Source organism: Homarus americanus, unplaced genomic scaffold (assembly GCF_018991925.1).
Source record: "Homarus americanus isolate GMGI-L3 unplaced genomic scaffold, GMGI_Hamer_2.0 scaffold18418, whole genome shotgun sequence".
Taxonomy (NCBI): Eukaryota; Metazoa; Arthropoda; class Malacostraca; order Decapoda; family Nephropidae; genus Homarus; species Homarus americanus.
In genome coordinates this window covers 61,330-81,946 of record NW_024730867.1, presented here as the reverse complement: position 1 = coordinate 81,946, position 20,617 = coordinate 61,330, and the positions used below count along the sequence as shown (strand labels likewise).

Below are 20,617 nucleotides of genomic sequence, written 5' to 3'. Positions count from 1 at the left end.
CCACTTCACGAACAATCTCGACTCTTCCTAGCCCTGGTGTTGCCAACCTGTGGTAAGGATATTTATTTATTTCCTGTCTGTATCATTCATGGCCAGTTTGTAAGACTAGAATTCCTTTTTATTTGTTTTTTAAATGTTCCCGTATACTGTATACCCCCATTGGGGTATAGGGGGGTTGCCGAACGTAGCCCAAAGCCTAGGGGTTAAAGCCTGTTGAACTTGTAAAATATTAAAATATTAGTGCGTCTACTGTAAACAGTTACTCGTCAGTATCATAATGAAGCATAAGTTATGTTCTTATTTCTGTTACTATGTTTTGTATGATGGTGATCCTCTTATTAACCCCAGGGCCATCGGCAGAATTTTACTAACATATAATAATGATGGCTGACTTTCTCAATACAATTCACTCATTGGATTCTTAGAAAATTACAAATGATTCTTTCTATCTATCTAAATCAGAAAAGATTCATACATAAATTTTAATTGATCTGGTGAACATGAGGACACCAGTGGATGCACCCACAACCTGGCCACAACAGTCACCACGCAAGCACCCAACTACTGAAGAACAATGCATGATAGTTTGGCTGCCACATACAGTACATGAAACAAATGTCACTTGCTTCCAGTAAGAAATGAAAATGAATGTAGAGTGGGTGTTATATAAATTAATAAACATAGGAAGAAAGGCAAGACAAAAAATGTGGGTCCCGTAGACCTGGCAGCCCATTAGGGGCAGTGTGGATACAGCACACTATATATTGAACCTTCAATACAAAAGATGGAAATGTAGCCACAATTGCCCTCAACTACCTTCACTCTCCCAACTGTTCAGTTAATACCCATAACAGCTGGGTGAACTAGAAAGGCCCTGGGCACCAACCGGCAACCCCCAAGGACACAAGGGAGGTGCTGTATCCACTAGGCTGCCACACGCCCTAAACAAGAATGAACAAAATTAATAGAAAAAATGTAAGTTGACCGATAAAGTAGTAATATTTAACTTACATTTTGGAGTTCATGAAAATGTGGGACAAACCACAAGATGGAGCTACAGTGAGTACCTGGCCCCTGAACTCGATTGCTATATACCCTGTATATATATATATATATATATATATATATATATATATATATATATATATATATATATATATATATATATATATATATATATATATATATATATATATATATATATATATATATATATATATATATATATATATATATATATATATATATATATATATATATATATATATATATATATATATATATATATATATATATATATACACACACAGGTTTCATCATTTTAAAAAAGACAAACAAACCAGAAAATAATATAATGTACACTGTACAGTATATTAACCATCTGAAGATTGTTTTTACTTATTGTAGATTGGAATAATTCTCTTATTGTCACATTTGTAAAACTATTGAAACCTTTATTATGAACTCTGTCCACATTAAAACAAATGTTATAACACGATTACATCATACAGTAGTATGGTGTCATTTACTCATCACAAATAAATCTCTTAACCCCCCAAAAAATAAATCATGAATTTACATTGTACTACAAAAATAGGATTGTATTAATACTTCAACCCAAAGGTGGCAACCATAGATTGAAAAATAATAATTGAATAAATTGATACACTTTTATATACTGTATATATTTACTGTAATGTCATTCCGAGTTAGGTCTCCTGTGATTCTCATTATTCAATGACTTTTGTTAATAAACTTGCCAAGATGTACTGTGTGAGACTCTGGACACACTACTGTATGTATTGTAGTCTCACCTGAAGCATTAAAGGAAGACAATACAATCTCATTTCCATGATTTATTTGATCAATGAATTATGAGCTAATTTGAGCAGTTGTTTGGGTCCCAGTTACAGTACTGTAGTTATATTGTGCAAAACTGTGAATGAAATCCAGACTTTATATAGGTATGTATAAGATTTCTTACTGGCTTTAAAATCTCTCTTAACCAGTACTGAACTGTACCTTCTCTCTCTCCACATTCTTATATTATTGTGTTCTATTGCTATAACATATCTTTTGAGTAATATTTTCATGAATATACACAAACAATTTCAGTTCAGTTCTTGAAAAGTGTGTTCTGAATGGTATTCTATTAAGTTTAAATGATAGAAATATGGTGAATGAGTATGTGTGTACCACTTCTTAAAATTAACAAAACTCAAAACTATAAAAAAAAAAGACATCTTAGATGTGTAATACATTCACTATGCTCTAGGGTAGAAGATCCTTGACAGAGGTGCTGGGAAATTTGTTGCAACCTTTGTCCTTAAAGAGGAAGATTAAAACCAAGTTACCATTTAAATTAGGAGGTAACGAGTCACCATGTCACACTGGCATGGTCACACAGTTTCCATTATCTGTCAAGTCACCACGACTAAAAATTCAAATGTCAATCCTCACTTCTTAACCACTGCCTGCCATGTATATATGAGTAAATCCTGTTTCCATTGTTTCTTGTTTGTAGACCAAGTTTACTCTGTCTCTTAACAATTTGCATTTTTGGAGTTTGCACTCCAGGCTAATAAGTTCTTAGTGTTGCTTTAATGGTAAAGTTGGACTTGCCATATTCCATAATAAGTTTGAACCAGCATTGCAGTAAGAACCAGCTTTTATTTTCTGTCTGTGCCAAGGTGGAATCTGATTTCACATGCCTCAGTCCAGCTTTTTAAAAATATTGTTTTACCAAGTGTTTGAACCTTGTTCTTAATAAATATTTCCTGGCAAGGGCCAGTGTTCATCAGATTTATGTCCATTGCAAATAAACAGAGTTCCTTGTGATCTTTCATCACAGAACAAAAGTGAACTCTCACTGATATCTGCTTGCCAGTTAGATAGATTTGGTTCGATCAGCAAGTGAAATGGTTGAAGAACGATCCTCCCAGAGAATGACTTGGGGTACAAATCTCCCTCTAGTGTTAGCTCAGAATAGGGAGGTAACACTAAACACCTTTTGAATTTCTTAAAACCATAAGATCGCCCAAGAGGCAATATTAATACTCCTCATGAAAATCAACTACAGTACTGTACTGCATACACAGCTTGCTTGCTATGATAGTTTTCCTGCCACACTCTACTTCATTTCTGCTGCATAAAATTAGCAGCTGTAGGTCAGTGGATGTACTCACTCTAGAGACATACAATATTAAACCTAGGGTTGCTCGTACCTTTATTTTTCTGTCAAGGATTCTTACCTTGGTGTATGAAGCTGTCTTTTCAGGGAAGACAGAGAGTAATTACCCATGCTGTCAATATTTTAACACTGAAGATTTTCAACAAGATGAGATGTGTTCTGGTTACACAGAAAATGGTGTTTTGAGGACATCTGGTGCTCTCAGTGTCTTTCACCACAGAACAACTCTCACAACCATTCCTTTCTTTTATGAGAAGAGCTCCTTCAGTCAATCCAGGGGTAAAGTGGTCCTCTTAAGCATTGGCAAATAGGAGTGACTCACTAATTTGTCTATCTTTACCCTTTTACTCCTTTCCTAGTAAAAAGTTTAAGTGGACCTGTCTTTACATCTCCCCCATGATTGAGGGAGAAAGCATGAATCAGAACTTCCCATTATAGGTGTTCAATCAGAATGTCTAGTTATCATACAATCTCTTAGTGGATGGCTACCTGTCTTTTTTCAAAACTTTTGGTTCAAGATACAGTACTTGAGTTTTAAAGTCATTAAAATAAATTAGAATGGATGCATCTCTTGTACCTGTGTCCTGGTCAAGCAGAATTCAAAGTTTCTTAACTTATGTTTCAAATGCTATCGAGATCAGGTTTGAGTCCATTTGTGTCTAGGATGTGCCCGAAGGTTCAGGAGGCAAAAAAAATCATTATCAAATTAAATGTCTGAATAAGTTCATTCCATATTTTTGGATTAGGAAGACTACTGTTCAACAGGTCAGGTAGAGCCTTAGAAAAGACCTTTGACCAACTTATTTTAATTCAAATGATGCCAACTGGCATGTTCATATTCATACGGGTATCAGGAAAGTCCTAACCTTCAAGCTGGGAAAGAATTTTTTCATTTTCAAATCTCTTCCTTATGGTTTGAAGGTGATTTCAAAAGTATTCATGCAGCATATCAGGGCCACTTGGAGGTTTACAAAAAAGCATTTTAAACCTGAGAATCATATATATTTTTCAAGGTTAAAAAAGTGATAACTGAGGGACAGTCTCACTTGCTTGGCACTTGGGGGCCTATGATGTTACTTGTAATGCATTAAGCTTTGCTGTGATTAATAAAATAAATGTCTCATATGACAAGGCTGTGCTTGAGATGATCAATATTAAAACAATCATGCTCTAGTTAGTTTTTACTGTATGCAGAGGATTGATCCTGAAACCCAATTTTATAACCGATCTCACAGCCAGGCAACTCACATACCTTCCCAATGGATAGCTGAGAGGTAAGGACACATTACCTGAAATTGAATAAAGCTGACCTGACACCTACCAAGGAGGTATGTGTACCTGCTAGTGTGATGCCACAACTTATTAGACACTACTTTAAAAAGTAACTGCTGCTTTTAATCTCCCGTTTTAAGAGCACTGGTCGCAATGGAGGTAAATTTTATGTCAGATTAGTTCCCACCCAAAGGCTTAGTAAGCACATTACACTGGTCTCCTGACTGTGCTCTCAGTTATACTGTCATATTTATACATATATATCACTTCAACAGTCATGTATTTAACTTGTTCGTGCAGTACAGTACAGTATTCTCTGACCACACCAATATGGTGTGAATATTAAGGAAATACAAGCTATTTTCATTGTAATAACATTTCTGGCCTGCAAATTCGGGGTAACAGAGTATTACATACTGAACTTTATAAAGCAGAAAAATGATAAAGGAGTGTAAAATGCTTCTGAATATTCTACAATGTTGGAAGTGAAAATAACCAGTGAATCTCATTATCAATGTGCTTAATGTTTCTTTGTTTATACCTAACATGCTATGTATTATCTTTACTCCTCTCCTATTTTTGTGTGGAGTGGATCCAGGAGTAAAGAACCCTCAGTGAAAGGGGGCAAACTCTGAAAATTTGTGCAATATGCACAAAAAGCAATAAACGAATGCTAAGACAAATGGCAGAATATCCCACACATACTTGCTCATACTTAGTGTACACCACTTCTACATACAATATTCAGAAAAGATGAACTTAAATATCAACTAAAGAATCTTGTCATCAACACGCTTAATACACTCAAAGTATTACCCCACTTCCTCGTGTTCACTCTTTCTTGCTATATATTAATATTTAAGAGACAGAAGTAATCCTGTAGAAGAACAGGTCTTCTTTTCAAGATGTTTGCACCAACCATAAAGCTCATGCAGGGATGGGCCTGATATAAACATGGATAAGTCAAGTCCAACCAAATTATGAATATACATCAAGTGTAGAACACTTCAAGATGTATTAAAATAGTGTTGTAATGTAATATAATTCTAAACTAAATTAGAAATTTGATAACTAAAAAATAAATATGAACAAAGACTCATTTCCTAGAAGCAGATCACAATACTATACACAAATAGTCTCCAATGTTCTAAATCTACATCACTTAACTGAAATGGTCTTCATTACCTCATAACTTGCCTCCTTTCCATTTTCTCAAAATGTAACAAATTCTTAATATAACATAATGTAAAGCATTCTCAAAATAGTAAGAACAGACAAAGTAAAATAATGTGACTACCACACAAGTGACACTGACCCAAGTACTGCTGGTTCACTGGCAATATACATAATGAATATCTGAATATATTTTATTAAATCTTTGCATGTACTGTAGTGCAATATCTCAACCTGGTCACTTAATCAAGTTTTATCCAGGGGTGTGTAATGGTTAAAAAAAGGGATTAATTCAACCACATACCCCAACAGCTGATCTGCACTATATTAATATCAAAATTAGTACATTATTATTATCACTTTTTTTTTTCTGGGGTGAATTTTCAATACAAATCCACCTACTGGTCAGTCACATAATCTCACTCAGTTAATATTACATTACAAGCAAGCCTATTTTTCAATTCTCATTCCTTTCTCCTCCACATTACCCATCAGTACAGTAGTAACTAACCACCTGGAGAAAACTCCTCCACACACTGAACACTTGAAACAATTTCACAGATGTTCTGAGTACTGCTACTGGATCTCTGACACTGATGTGTGCATAGATTACAGTTGCCAAAGCAGGGAAGTCAGTAACATATTGATAAAAAGAAATGTAGATCTGAATGAATAAGGCTGAGCATTTACAATTTTTGTCTGACAAGTGAATGGCAAGAAAACTTCAGAATCCACAGATATATCCCACAGGATGATTATAGACAAGCTCCTGGGTTTGACTAAGAGACTACAGACTATACTACAATTCTATAATATATACCAAAGGATATAAAAAATAAACTAATAAGGAGGAGATATTGCTCATGCCATTTTATGCATGGCACAGGTTGGCAATAATAACAACAATCTAGTCATTAAATATTTTACATAATGCTCAGATGGCTTAAAAAGTAATCTAATGACATTTACAAATGAAACTCCTCCCATTCTCTCATACATGGCTCTCACACAAATCAAATCTGCACCTATGAAACATACAAGTGCAGTATCATACAACTTAGGAAAAGTTACAATCAGATAAATACTCTTATAACTGAGCTGGTAACTATACATAATAAAAAAAGGGAATTATATAAAAAGCTTTCGATTCTTGTAAAGCAATATTGTGCCTAATACACACTATCATTAAATTCATTACACAGAATTTGTGAGTTGCTCCCCTGCAGCCAAGAAAATGGTAGAATATTACATTAATACCCAAACTGCACTGTTCTACAGATGTGGGTGAAGCATCCCTTTAAATGATTTAAAGTTGACACAAATATAATATGTCTGGCTGATTCCTTCTATGTCTCTTTTTAACATTTTTGTGCTAAACTTATGATAGAAAATACAATATTGCTTTAATTCTTGAATATCTAAGGCAGGAATTCTTGAATTTATCACAATTGTGAGGTGGCAGGGTGGGATGAAGTACACATATGCTCCTCTAGTTCCTCTAGAGTACAACTATAAGTTTGACCAACACTTTGACATAACTGTCACAAAGGCAGTTTACACTTGCTATTATCAATAGGAAGCTTCCTATAAGCTTATATCAACTGAAACACAAGCACTTAATATAAAAAGCAACATTTTTGTGCACTGAAATATCCACACTGTAATGTAGATAACATAAACAAAAATAAACTGCTCCACATTTATGTGATAAATAAATAATGTAACTAATACTGAGACAAAAAACTGGACCTCGGAGATGTATTCTCAACAACTCTCACGTCAGTCTATACACTTATTGTTACCCAACGAATTTAATGAAAATGGCATTCACTTCTCACTAGGTTTTAGTGTACACCACAGAATGGACCCTCTGGACAACAAATATGGTCATATATTTAACAAAAAAAAAGTTGTGATACATCATACAAAATTGATAATAAATAAATGAAATAACTGCATTCCTAAGATGTTGCTCACAAGCCACGAGGTGCAGAGTACACAACATTCTACTGTGTGTTCTTGAGGTGTTTACTATGATTGTCTAACAAAATGTTGCAAAATACAGTGGATTATACATTGCTACACAGTGTCCTAGAGAGAAGCAGGACTCGTGGATTATCACCTGTAATCTACAGTTCAAAACACAATACAGATTGTCACTTGTTCATTGACTGGTTTGGGATAAATCTATAATAAATCCAACTGAGTAAACTGGTAAATGAGGGAGTGCCCACTGATACATCACACATCACAATGCCTTTACATACCATCACAAGGTACAAAATGTATAATCTTATAAATCATCATGAAGTGCAATGCATAAACTGAAGGTTCTATCGTAAAGAATAATGAACACCTCAAGGTTCCCTCACATATTATAATGTAGAAATTATTAATCCATCTATATCACATTGCCATTTACTGAATTCAGAGCTGGGTAACTTATGCAAAATATTGCCCACTTACAGTATTTCAGCTACTGACTGTTTCCATCCTCACCTACAAGTACAGTATACAGGTAGCTTGATAGGTTTGATGAAGAATTCTGCATTGTGGTTGGCTAACAAATATGGGAATGACACCATCTGTTCAAAAGTAAAAAGAAAGAATATGTGGGAAGTACTATGGCTGCTACAGACAGCGTGTACAAGAGGAAATAAACTTTTTGAAGAAAGCAACATAAGAAAGGTACTGTTTATGCAAGAGGCACTGATTAAGGTGGATAAATAAATCAAAGGCAATAATAACAATGAATGATTAAAATAAGAATAATGATAAAATAGACAAACCAAAGTATGGGAAAATGATATACTGTACAGCTAAAGAAAGTGGAGATGAGAGATAAATACTTAAAGCTAAGGAAAAATATATGTAAAAAGAGGAAAGAAAACTGATATGCAGGTAACTAGTACAATGGGAGATGCTAGAGATAGGTAACTAAAACCAAGGGAAGTAAAAAAAAAATACCTAACTAAAGCAAGGGTCAGTGCAAAGGGGAATGGCATGGCATGACAAACAGACAGACAGACAACTAGAGCAAATAGAAAAGATAAAAAAATAGATACATGCTAACTAAAAAAGAATAACATCACAAATAGAATGGTGTATGAGAATTTGTGCCAGACCACAAGTGGGGCCTCAGTGTGAACGGGGCTGCAGGAGAGAGAGATCCACCCAGGGATGAGGAAAGACCTCTTCTACAACAGCCAAGTTTCCATGGACGTGGGCATGACTGAAACAAACCAGTCTAATGATGTTAAAGTTTAAGCTTATCACTTCCGACAGTGATGATCAGCTCAGAGTCCTGGGTCCATCATTACACAATAATAAAATCCACTTGAGTTACACCACAATCTAAGTAAAAGCTTTGGATTACATGAGACCTATCATCATAATATATTACACAGTAATAAAATTCAGGGCTTATACTAAGTTCCTCAGTGAAGTTTGCACACTAGCCACTAATTACATTTTTAAAAGATTTCAGCAGGCAGAAACAGCAATATTATGCCTAATATTGCTGTAGAATAAGCAATAGCAGCACTAGTATGCACTCACAGATTATATCAATTTTCATTATGACTTGACTCATTAATACAATATGTATTTCCTACTTGCATTTGTTGTATAAGACCTTCATCTAAACCTAATTTTTTTAAGTATTACTCTTATCTAAGATTTTTACTTCTGCTTATCACAAATCAATGTTATTTTTATTCTCAAAATGTTTTGAAACTATATATCTATTATGATCACTTTTAGTCAAATACTCACCTTAATTTAGCTGAGTAAATACATTATAGTTCTGTTGCTAATGTTTCTATAATTTTAGAATTTTTTCTTAAGCTTGAGTTACATAAATTGGATGTATCACTAGAATCAATTACAATATCTATTACCAACTTAAATTCTGTAAATTTTCTTGTTTCACCTAAAATTCTGATATGCATTTTGTCTTCCAAAATTTTTTTTTCATTTAAATAGATACTTATGATTAAGAGTCCTCATCATGACTGGCCATGACTGCTGACAAGGCTTAATATTTAATAAAGTTTCTATGCCTGGTAACCACTTCCTCTACAATTAATTTTTCTATCTCAGTTTTTTCTGCTTTCTGGTGCTCCATCAACCTCAGAAGACTACTCTCTTTTTCCGTCACAAATGTCACTTCTTCCCGACGGGTCTGCAGGAGATTCCCGATGACCAGATCATGTTTGTATTTTCTAAGTGACCCTGTTGCTTTTTCAATTAGCTTTTTTTCATCTGTTTCTAATTTGAAAGAAACAACAAACAGTTCTGGGCCCCACACTGACACCAGAGGACTTAACATCTTAGGGACTAGATGAAGAGTAACTGTAAGTGGACCCGCCCCAGACTGGATTTTGTGCTCAGCCATTTTATCTGTTTGCAGGGAGGGAAAAGTATAAAATTATTCATATAAATTGAAGAGTCTAACTAGGGAACTAAGACAAGGCAGGAAAGAACAAGCAGGTCATGTGGGGATGGAAGACTAGATACAGAAATGATGGATAGCAAACAGTTTGAGACTAAGTGCTAGACCATCACTGTCTATATATAACCTTACAGCCATCCTGTGTGACTCACATTATTCACCAGCTTAGTCTTTAGGATTAAAACCCAGAACCTCCTCAAACTGACTACAATTTTCAGAAGTCTGTAGGGATAGTGTTCTTCATTTTACTGTGTCTGTTATCTTCTCATGTGGGGTGCACTGTTTATGTCACATAGCAACTGGATTTTTTACTTCCATCCATTTCCCAATGTCAGGATGACTTTGAAGAATGTGAGTCATCTAGAACAATTGTAAGATTAAAAATGATGGATTGATCCTGAAAACCCATTTCATGAACAAGAACATGAGGAATGACTTGTGGATAAAACTCACCAAAGCCTAAAGGTTTATTCCTCGGTAACCTTAAACTTAGGCAACTTAAGTTAATCAAAGGAACAGCTAAGTCCCTAGAAGCATCCCTAGCCCTTAAGTGGGATTTCTACTCTTCTTTTCAGGGCTAAGGTTGCTGTAGGGGAGGTCAAACTAGACTTAAAATTAGTCCGGGCCACTACAAATACACCTTACTAACTGATCCCACTACCTTCACAGTAATTACAATGTACAGGAATATCATACACAATGTTGATAGATTTTTTTTTAAATTAGGACAATATGAATAATGGCTAATAATGTTAAATGAAACATAAATAATTCAACCCTTACCCTGTGGAATGTAGAAGTCTGACACAGCCGCAGCAAGATACAGAAGGGCCTTTGGTGCTCGCTGCTGCAGACACTGAGTGGCTGCACGCAGAAGCCATAGATAGTCAGAAAGTGTCTGGAAAGTCAGCCAGAGGAGGCGGCTTTCTGATTTTACACGCTGATAATCTTGCCAGATTGGGTGAACCTATGGAATGTATACATTCGTAAATCTCATATAACATTCATGTACTTTTTGTACAATATCTATGTGTTACTGTATTTTTTTATTTTCTGTGGGATGTCCCATAATGTGCATTACCTGACATCATTATGTTCTACCTCTGCTGCTGTACGAGATATTTGACAGTTGTCCGGCAGCCACGGGCCAGCCGGTATGATTTATAAGTGTCAGTTGTATTCCAGTCCCTCTGGAATAAACGTATCGCTCGCCACCCGGCTTTCCTTCCTCCTAGACACCGTGTTTATAGGTATTTTTTAGTCTCTGGAACCTAACTAATTACAGTATTTCCTTTTAAATCTATTAAACTATAATTTGCGATTTGATAATTCACAATGTCTTCTAGCACCTAACCCACGGATTATTGAGACTCCACTGTATTAACAATCTTACCAGGGCTGTAATAGACTAAATATCTCATACAATATATCAAGTTTAACTTAAAATATTCTGTGCAATGGTTGGTGGATAGTGTTCACCTCCTGTCTTAGGTCACTAGTTTAATCCTAGGGCACTCCAAATCCACCCAGCTGTGAATAAGTACCTCATTTTACTGCTGAGGAAGTGACAGCAATTAAGTACAGTGCTGACCATGCTAACACTGTTTGTACTATAAGTTTAGTAAATAGTGTGATACCATATCCACACTGTCCCTAATGGGTTGTCAGGCTTATATAACCCACTTTCACTTTTTCAGAATATCCTCTGCAATCACTCTAACGATGGATCATCAATGATTTATGGCCATTTTCCACACTTGTGTTGGTTAGCCATGGACTGGTAATCTACCAAGTGTATACAATTAAAGGTCATGAAACAAAATTTGAGAGCACAGTATTCACCATTCCTTTCCTATTTCACGTACAGTAGCTATATAGGATGTCTTGTAATCTCAATCACTCATGGTAATATTGCCTTCTAAAAATAAAAAATGAAATTTCCCATTTCATCCTTTTCTGCAATTAAAGTAATTTCCCTGTTAGCCAGAAACCCCAAACACTAGAACTCTCCAATAGCCGGAATGGAAATTGGGCCGGAAAATTTCCAGAAACACTCTCTCCATTCAGAGTCTGTAAATGAGTTTCCGAGGATGAAAATCAGGCGCATTTTCCAGAACAATTTTGAGAAGGTTCCAAGAATATCTCTCCAATCCTCTTCATTCTGGGATTGAATTTTTTTTCCCATGAGTTCCAAGAGATTGCATCATGCTCCAATGAATCTCCATGTGCCAGGCATGTGGGTGGCCTAGCTGCTTGGATTGTTTGGTTCATATTCTGCTACAATTGTAAAAGGTTGTCATCTCACTAGCTGCTGATTTTGTGTACAATTTGTGTTGTGAAGGACACAATCAGCCAAGAATACAGTGTTTATGCAGTGTTAACATAAAAAGTGATTACAGTACTATTACATATACTGTACTATACTGTACATTCATTAAGTGCAAAACACTGGTCATGACTCACTAATCCCCCATCCCAACAATGGATGACCTGACATTGCATCAGAAGGTCACTAGTATAATACCACTGATCCCCCCCATAGGTGCTATGTTATACTGTACTACGTGGTTAGTTAACTCTCGTAGAACTCGGAGGGTGGTAGCCGAGCAGTGTATTAGCCCCTGCCTACTACAGTAATACTTATATAAATGTGGATTACATACATTCGGTTTATATAATTACATCACCCACAGCAACTTTCCTATGAGCCGTGAGTAGTCATCAACTGGACATGCCGGAGAGAAGAACCTTGGGCGTAGTAATAAAGCATATGAGATGCATAACTAGGGTGTGAGCACAGATTCAGTTGATTTATCCTGCAGTGGGACTAAAATCACAAATTTAGAGAAATGATCAACACACACCAGTAAGTATGAGGATCTTTGGTGACTCCTCAGAAGTTGTAACAAGTCAGTGACGACTGTGTCAAACGGACATTCCGGTGTACAGTAAGATCTCATATTTCGCGCAATTTCATTTCGTGTTTTTGAATTTCGCAAGCGCTACCTAATGTAACCAAGTCTTAAATTTGAAGTAAAATATCGTGAATTTCGCGAGATCCAGCCAGCTGAATGTGAAATCCAGCCAGCTGAATTCTGGCCACCGTCTTGAATGACGTCACAGCCCTCATGCCAGTTACAGTTATTTCTGCTACAATGCGTGTTTTGTCAACGCGAATTGGTTGTAACGCGATTGATGAATAGGGGAACGCTGTTTATAAAACACGAACTTTTGCATAAGAATGTTGGCTATAGCGCGATTCCATCCTCAACGTCTTAAGCATGGCACGGGGTTATGCAATGTTTACAGTTCAAGTTCGACATCACATGTTCAATTGATTTGTGTCTTGTTTGAGAAGTGTTTTTTGAGAGGTACTCTGCAAATTTCGTTTTTGGGGGGAGCAAATTTAGCTGTTACCCATAAATACTGTAAGAAAAGAATTAGTAAAAAGAATATTTCGTAGCGAGGACTAATAACGGTTTACACCAGCGCTCTCTGTTTACATCACGTGATCAGTTGAATCGCGCGGTTTTTGTCAATTACTCCGTGATTTTCGCTGTTTTTCTCCAATTTTGTTGTGTTAGTGATGAATACGGAAAGACAAGATAAGAAGAATGTTCCAAGAAGCGTTCTGGTGATTGAATTGCCGGTGGTGAACGTGAAAGAGATTTACAAGAACGCAACTATCGCGTTGTAGCCCGTGCCATCCTAGCTACTGCCCGGGCTGTTATTGTGTGCTTTTTTGGGTGGTGTTACCACCTGTCGAGTCAAGATAATGGCCTCTACCTCTACTGTGGGTCCTGCTGATGCTGGTGGGACAGACCCACCTAAGTGGCCAAATAAGGAATAGGAGAAGCAAACTATCATAAGGGAGTTAAGTTTGCCAAGTATTTGATGCAGGATAGGCAGCGTGTGATTAAGTTACTTGAGGAAGGCCTAAAAACTAGTTTCCGGAAGGCACAATCAAGTCAATAAAGGCAGAATTTGTATCATTTGGAGGTTATAAATGGGAAAATCAGAGGTTGATGTAGAGTGGCCAGTCTATATTGTTATTTTCCCATTACTTTATGAATTTGCATTTGGCGAATTTGAATTTGGTGCAATTTTTCCAGTCTATATTACTCGCAAAATACAAGATCTTACTGTACGATATTTGAACATTAGCGCAGGGGGAAAACACTGTCACATGTCCAGTTAATGACTACTTACAGCTCATAGGAAAGTTACCCGTGGGTGATGTAATTATATAAACCTAATGTATGTAACCCACATTTATATAAGTATTAATGACTGTTAGCAGGGCTAATACACTATGTATCTCACCTCATCTCCAAACTATGCATCTCATTATCTCATCTCCCACAGACAAACACTGTCCCATTAAATTTAGTCTGCGGGCATGAGCGAAAACATTTACGGCTACTGAAAATATTGTAAAAATTTCATTCAAGGCATCTGTTCTATAAGTGTTTGAGAGATGGAATTTGATACCATAATGACCCTGGATAAATTCTCTACAAGAATGTTCAAATAAAAGATTCTTAAACAAAATATTTCAATACGATATAATGAAAGGGACTTGAGTCTTTCGTGAAAAAAAATGTCGATACCAAAGTATAAGATCAGTTCTACTTAAGTTAGAAACACCATAATTTTTACCAAAATAATCCTGAATAGTTTATCTAAAAGTTTTGTTTAATAGATATATTTTAAAACACAAAGAATATATATTATACGGGTGTGCGAGGCATGAATGAAGCTGTGTGTCACAGCCAAGACGGTGGAATTTTCCACTCTGTACTGGGAGAAGTTTACCCGAATCTAAAGTACGCATCTCACATGGAGCTGTATTTATTTGCGCAAACACCTCTGTACACGCACAGTATATTGTAAATAAACTAAATAATATATACCACTATTGTACTGTAAACTGTACAGTATAGTCTGCATTTACGCAGTCAATTGAACCTGTGGAGGTCCGCGTAAAACGAGAAACGCTTAAACGAAATAACAGAACATATGGGATTAATTGAAATAGAGACTGGGCCGACCCCCAAACTACACTTTTTCCGACACAATACGTACGTTGTAGTAAAAATAACATCTTAATTTTATGATGTGCACACACAATTAATATTTAAGAGAAATATCAATAACATTAGGTTTTTTAACACTTACGTTAGTAGAAAAGATGGCTAGGCACACGGGGATGGGGGATTGGTTCCAAGGCAGAGAGAAGATTATTGGCCCTCACCTGTATCACTTGTATCAATTGTATCACTATCCTTCACAAAGGCTTGCAGGGCCGCTTTGTCAAACCCCTCAAAGTCCATATCCTCACTATCACTGACTTGGGGCGGCTGTGGTGGGTGGCGGGTGAAGAACTCAGTAATGTTTTGATGACTGGGCGACCTTGTGCGCAACCTGCCCGCGCCGCTTCCGGCGTAAATGATGAAATGTACCACGAAATTGAAACATTTCATTCTGGCAAGGCACCACGTAAATGACCAAACACGTAAACAAAATCCGCGTAAATCCAGACTATACTGTATATCATAACCACCAGTAAATACTGTTGTCTTGAGCCTACAGTGTTCAGTAAGTGCAGTATGCACATAGCATGTGTTCCGACTTACGTACAAATCCGACTTAAGAATGTCCTCAGGAACGGAACCAGTTCGTAACCCAGAGACCCCCTGTATACACATGCACTAATGGTGATTTAATTTCTACAAATTGCCTAAAATTTTCTTTATATACTGTATATCATGGTTGCGTTTTATGAAGTTTCAAAGATTCTATGAAAAACATTACAGGTATTGCGTTTTCATATCTTAAAATACATTAGAGAAAAATTCAAATGAGGAGCACTTAACTAGAACCTTCTTGATGTGCTGAGATGATTATAGGATAACATGAGTTCAATTACATATGTAATGTACACAATTATTTCTTTAGATATCACCTTAAATCATGCATAATGAGTACAAAAAAAACACCAGTGCTTCATCATTGACAGCTGTCTCAAGAAGCAGCAAAAAGATTGTAATTTAGTGGTGAAAAAAATATTATTAAATTACTGTATATGGACTTAAAGGAGCCATTTGACAGACAGCAAGCAGTCAAGAGAGAGAGAGCATACACATATTTCTCCATAAATAATTCAATACCACAACTTATATACTGTACTATAATTACCTTATGCACTCTTACAGTTATTAAATTTTTCACATACAGGTACGGTACAGTATATTGGTAGGTATTTCAAGTTATTTTCACTTATTTGATAGGAGCTTCTTTACCCAAACAGTTATTTTAGGAGGCACGGCTGTGAGAACAACATAAAATTGTTTGAGAACAACTTTACGAACAAGAAATATCAAATTACAGACTGTCACACAGATGATGGATGATTCTTTGACTGATTACAAGTTTTGAAGATTTTACATTTTTCTATACACTGCCCTATCGCCTAATATGAGTTTGTTCAATGCGGATTCGCTCAAACAAATTTTTTTATTACTACCCGGTATCACTTAACAAAGGGCTAAAATTTGCTCAAATGTGGCTTGAGCCAGGCTAATACAGGAAAATTCGGCCAAATGTGGTAAAACAGAAAAAGTTTTGTGCAGGCCAGTGGTCAAGGCCATTACAGTCCATGGGTAGCGTCCTCACGGCACATGGGCTCGGAGTTTAACTAATGCTTGGTCTGGCCACAACCAAAAACTTTGCTTGGATTAACTTCAGTTATTTTGGTTGCCTTCATCACCATGGCTCCACCTAACCATTCTCTAAGTGCCCCTCTGCAAATGGCAGTGGTGTTAAACTTTTGGGAAATGATTTGATGGACCTGCTAGTGCCTCCACAACATCATGTTTAAATGAATTTGGTAGATACAGGATATATGTGAATTAGTGAGCTACTTTAAAGCTGTAAGATGTCTTTGAACTTAAGTTTTGGAGTGTTTTTGGTGGGGAGGAGGGGGAACTTTCTGGGGTCCACCTGACGCATCCCCTACCTCTCCATGTTGTAATGGGTTCGCTCTACACGGTGCTTTCTGGAAACATAACCCCGCATTAAGTGAAGGAGCAGTGTACCATCAAAAATTTCCATTATTAGATACCCAAAAATAGAAGTACCTGTATGCAAATACAGTAATTAGTCTAATAAAGGAAAACATAATTAAAAAAATGGGAGAAATAAACACAAAGACATGTGATACATACACAAGTGATATGTTTTGGGATAACTGAGAAGTGTGGCTGCCAGAAGATACAAACCTACTCTGAGATGTTCAGCTCTTACATACTGTATTTGTTCTTTGCCCTTACATGTATCAACTCAAGTAAAAAAAGTAAACAAATAAATCATACACATATTTGAATACAAAAACCTTATAGATTAAAAAAATTCATATGCATTTATGTACCTGGAATGTACTGTATAATACAATATTCTTATACTGTGCTGTACCGTATAATGTCTTTTTAACTAGCAAACACTCTCTACATATTTCTAACTTTTGAGTTGCATGTTTCTTTGGGGCCATTTCCCCAAACCACTTTTCCCATTAGACCTAGCCCTTGCCAACCACGGAAAAATTCTAGAATGTAGCTCCTGAAGCTGAAATGGGATTACTGTCTCATAATTTAGAATGTTCTTCACTCACGACCCTGACTCGAGGCTCTTTTAAGTGATCAAGTAAGACTGGAGATGGAAATACACACAATGTATACACACAGCTGCAAACTATTGGGTTAATATCAAGAATGAATGCTACTTCGTAATGTTTAAACCTAATGAATGATTCACCTCATATAAAAAATACCTTGATATTAGGATGAAAAATTGTGCAGAGCTGTGTAGCAACCATGGTGTTAGGAGTGTTCTACACAAGCTCAGCTGCTATATGGTGAGATGTGATGAATCAGACACAACATACTGTACTGTATATCAATGGTTCTGACCTGCGATGAGTGTACTGATGACAACTGAAGCAGACCTCCGGGCACTTCTTGAAGAGCATCTAAGAGAAATCGGGGGTCAAGGTGACGAAGGAATGGAGTAACTGACTTCTCACGGTGAAGGAAGATAACGGCATAGCCATGGGCTAAAAAGTACTCGGTAGACGCTGCTCCCCGAGTCCCAGCACTAAAGTTGTCAACATACCTGCAAATAAAAATTCACATGAGAACAATTACTTAACATAAAAGTTACATGGAAAAAAAATTCTACATACCTATTGCCATATACAAAGAAAGTTTTTACTATTTCAATTCTCTCCATTTACATCTTTACGTGGAAAATGAAGTGAAACCTAGTTTAGGTACATCTACTTATTGTTATGATAACAGAGTCCATGTGAGCCTTATTTCTTATTTAGTACAGAGATATCTTCTGTATTTATATTTCTAGTGATATAACAATGGAATTTCGTATAGTACAGTGCTGTACACTGAAGTACCCCAAGTAGTATAAATAGTTTTTCTTTAATATCTGTACCCCAGGAAATGAATGTGGTTTTATCCGCGCTGTCCCGTTATAATATTACTGAGTATTATAAATCATATACGTATCATGGATTATGATATTTCACTACAGTACAGACAGTGCTTAGGTTCTAGGTGATTAGCCCTAAGATGTACTGGTATCAACCCCTTCAAAGTAAAGAGTCCCTCATGAATACTAAAAGATCATGGTTGGCTGTGAACAGGGAGTTGGTATACATTCACTGACTCAAAAATCACAAATGGCAAGGGCTGACTACAGTGTTATTATTAATCAGTACCTGACAGTGTTCCTCTCAAAGGGAACAGTTGTGCCCCCAGAAGTTACAAGGGCAATAGGGTTTCTGTTGACATGCAGCTGACAGAAGGCTTCTAGCTGAGCACAGCTTACATCATAGCCCCGGGGTGCTGGGTTCTCAGCAAAATACTGCTCCCACTCATCCATATCTCTGGATATTCTGAAAATATGATTCTCATGGTCACTCAATCTTTCCTTCCCCCACACACCATTCTGTACTTGCATTAAATACAATAAAATGAACACATCAGTGAAGACCCAATAAATGTATAGAGAGGAGCTGCAACCATATGAGTTGGATCTTATTTATGGGATATTTATTGATGTATTGTTACAAGTATATGATGGCAATTTCTGTGTCAGAGAACAAAGACAAAGTATAAATTCATACATATGGTGTTAAACTGTCCACACAACTTCCTTTACTAATACCAAAGACTGCAAGAGTATGTAATTTCTGATGGTAAATAAAATGAACCATCCAAAACCAAACTTAAAAATCTTTACTTATTATATACAGTAGTTAAGTTAGGTTAGGTAGGTTTAGTAGGTCAGATACTTGTTTAAAGTGAGTATCACTAACCAGGCTGTTAGAGGACATGTGTAAAGTGAAAGAATTTGGGTAAATTTTTACAAGTAGAAAACCATGGATTTTAACATCGGAAAAACACATTGCTCAACAACCAAAAAGCCCCAAAACTAACCAAACAACATAACTTAACATAACCTAACCTAGAGGCTCATTGGTTGTCTACTTGTAAAAAAATACCGAATTTGTAGTTCATGAATCAAATTAAAACCTAATTTATCCTACCTAACCTAATTTAATCTAATGCAGCCTTTATCTAACCTAACACTCTGATTAATTTTAGTTAAATAAAAATAATTTGATAAAAAATATACGTGAAAATTCCCCTACAAATATGACATCTCTAAACCTTCACCAAATCCTTGACCCTGTCTAAATATTGTCCCACTTCTATACCTTTCTTCTATATCTTCACCCAAATTTTTGCATTAACAAGCAAACACTCAATATTTAATAAAAAATCTATCTGGCCTATTTTATTCAGAACTAACTTTTGGGGATCATCATGTATGGGTATCCAAAATAACCTGAATGTAAAAGGCACATAATGACATACCACTTCATTACAAGATTCATAAATCATTAAATATGAAATGATAAGCCACCTTTCCATGCTTTTCGACACCAATTACACTGATACTTTGTTAACGTTACGGAAAATACCTAGAAATACTGTGATTATTACGTTCAACCTTGTAATGAAGTTAGTTATTAGAATGTTATTGGTGCTTAGACAGTTTCTACATTCTAAGCCTAAAAATAATATTACACATTCACTAAAGCACGTGCATTACGAATCGAGGCTAATAAGTAATAAAATAAATGAAAACATCACCAAATTACAAGGGAAATGTTCTGCAGATAATCGTGAGACGGTCAACACCCTAACCCGGTTCATTGCCGGCAAATAATATGTATGCAGTGCATGACTCAGAGAACCAACATTGTTTTTGATCTCTCAAGACCAATGAATATATTTTTTCATTAAAATTTTATTTATTTAACCTTATTTATATATCTTGTTTCAAATAATTATGGTAATCTGTGTCATAATATGAGAGGTGAGGACCTTTTTAATTACTTGTTATTTTGACGCAACCTTGCTGTTTATCTGTAAACTACGAGCGTAATATTA

The 20,617-nt window shown here is 36.0% G+C and overlaps 1 protein-coding gene across 2 annotated transcripts; it reads right to left on the bottom strand.

The window, feature by feature from the left end:
- Positions 1–1,841: 1,841 nt before the first annotated feature.
- LOC121867384 (uncharacterized protein C4B3.18-like) lies at positions 1,842–20,396 on the bottom strand. 2 transcript variants are annotated; one of them, XM_042367298.1, is made up of 6 exons: positions 20,326–20,396; positions 18,877–19,053; positions 18,056–18,257; positions 17,107–17,145; positions 10,872–11,055; positions 1,842–10,036 (listed from the first exon to the last, which is right to left on the bottom strand). In XM_042367298.1, exons 2-6 carry the CDS (start codon positions 19,038–19,040, stop codon positions 9,672–9,674), a joined length of 954 nt encoding a protein of 317 aa, XP_042223232.1. In that variant the 5' UTR covers positions 19,041–19,053; positions 20,326–20,396; the 3' UTR covers positions 1,842–9,671. The 2 variants fall into 2 exon arrangements, with proteins under 2 accessions (XP_042223232.1, XP_042223233.1); XM_042367299.1 differs by lacking the exon at positions 17,107–17,145.
- Between the last annotated feature and the right edge of the window lie 221 nt (positions 20,397–20,617).

Excerpts from the sequence above, each read along its gene's own strand:
- LOC121867384 (XM_042367298.1), bottom strand. The coding sequence starts at position 19,040 with ATGGATGAGTGGGAGCAGTATTTTGCTGAGAACCCAGCACCCCGGGGC. Across the intron at positions 18,258-18,876 it reads TTTGAGAGGAACACTGTCAG|GTATGTTGACAACTTTAGTG; the intron begins GTACTGATTAAT and ends TTTTATTTGCAG. Across the intron at positions 17,146-18,055 it reads CATCAGTACACTCATCGCAG|AAAGCACCGTGTAGAGCGAA; the intron begins GTCAGAACCATT and ends TTATGTTTCCAG.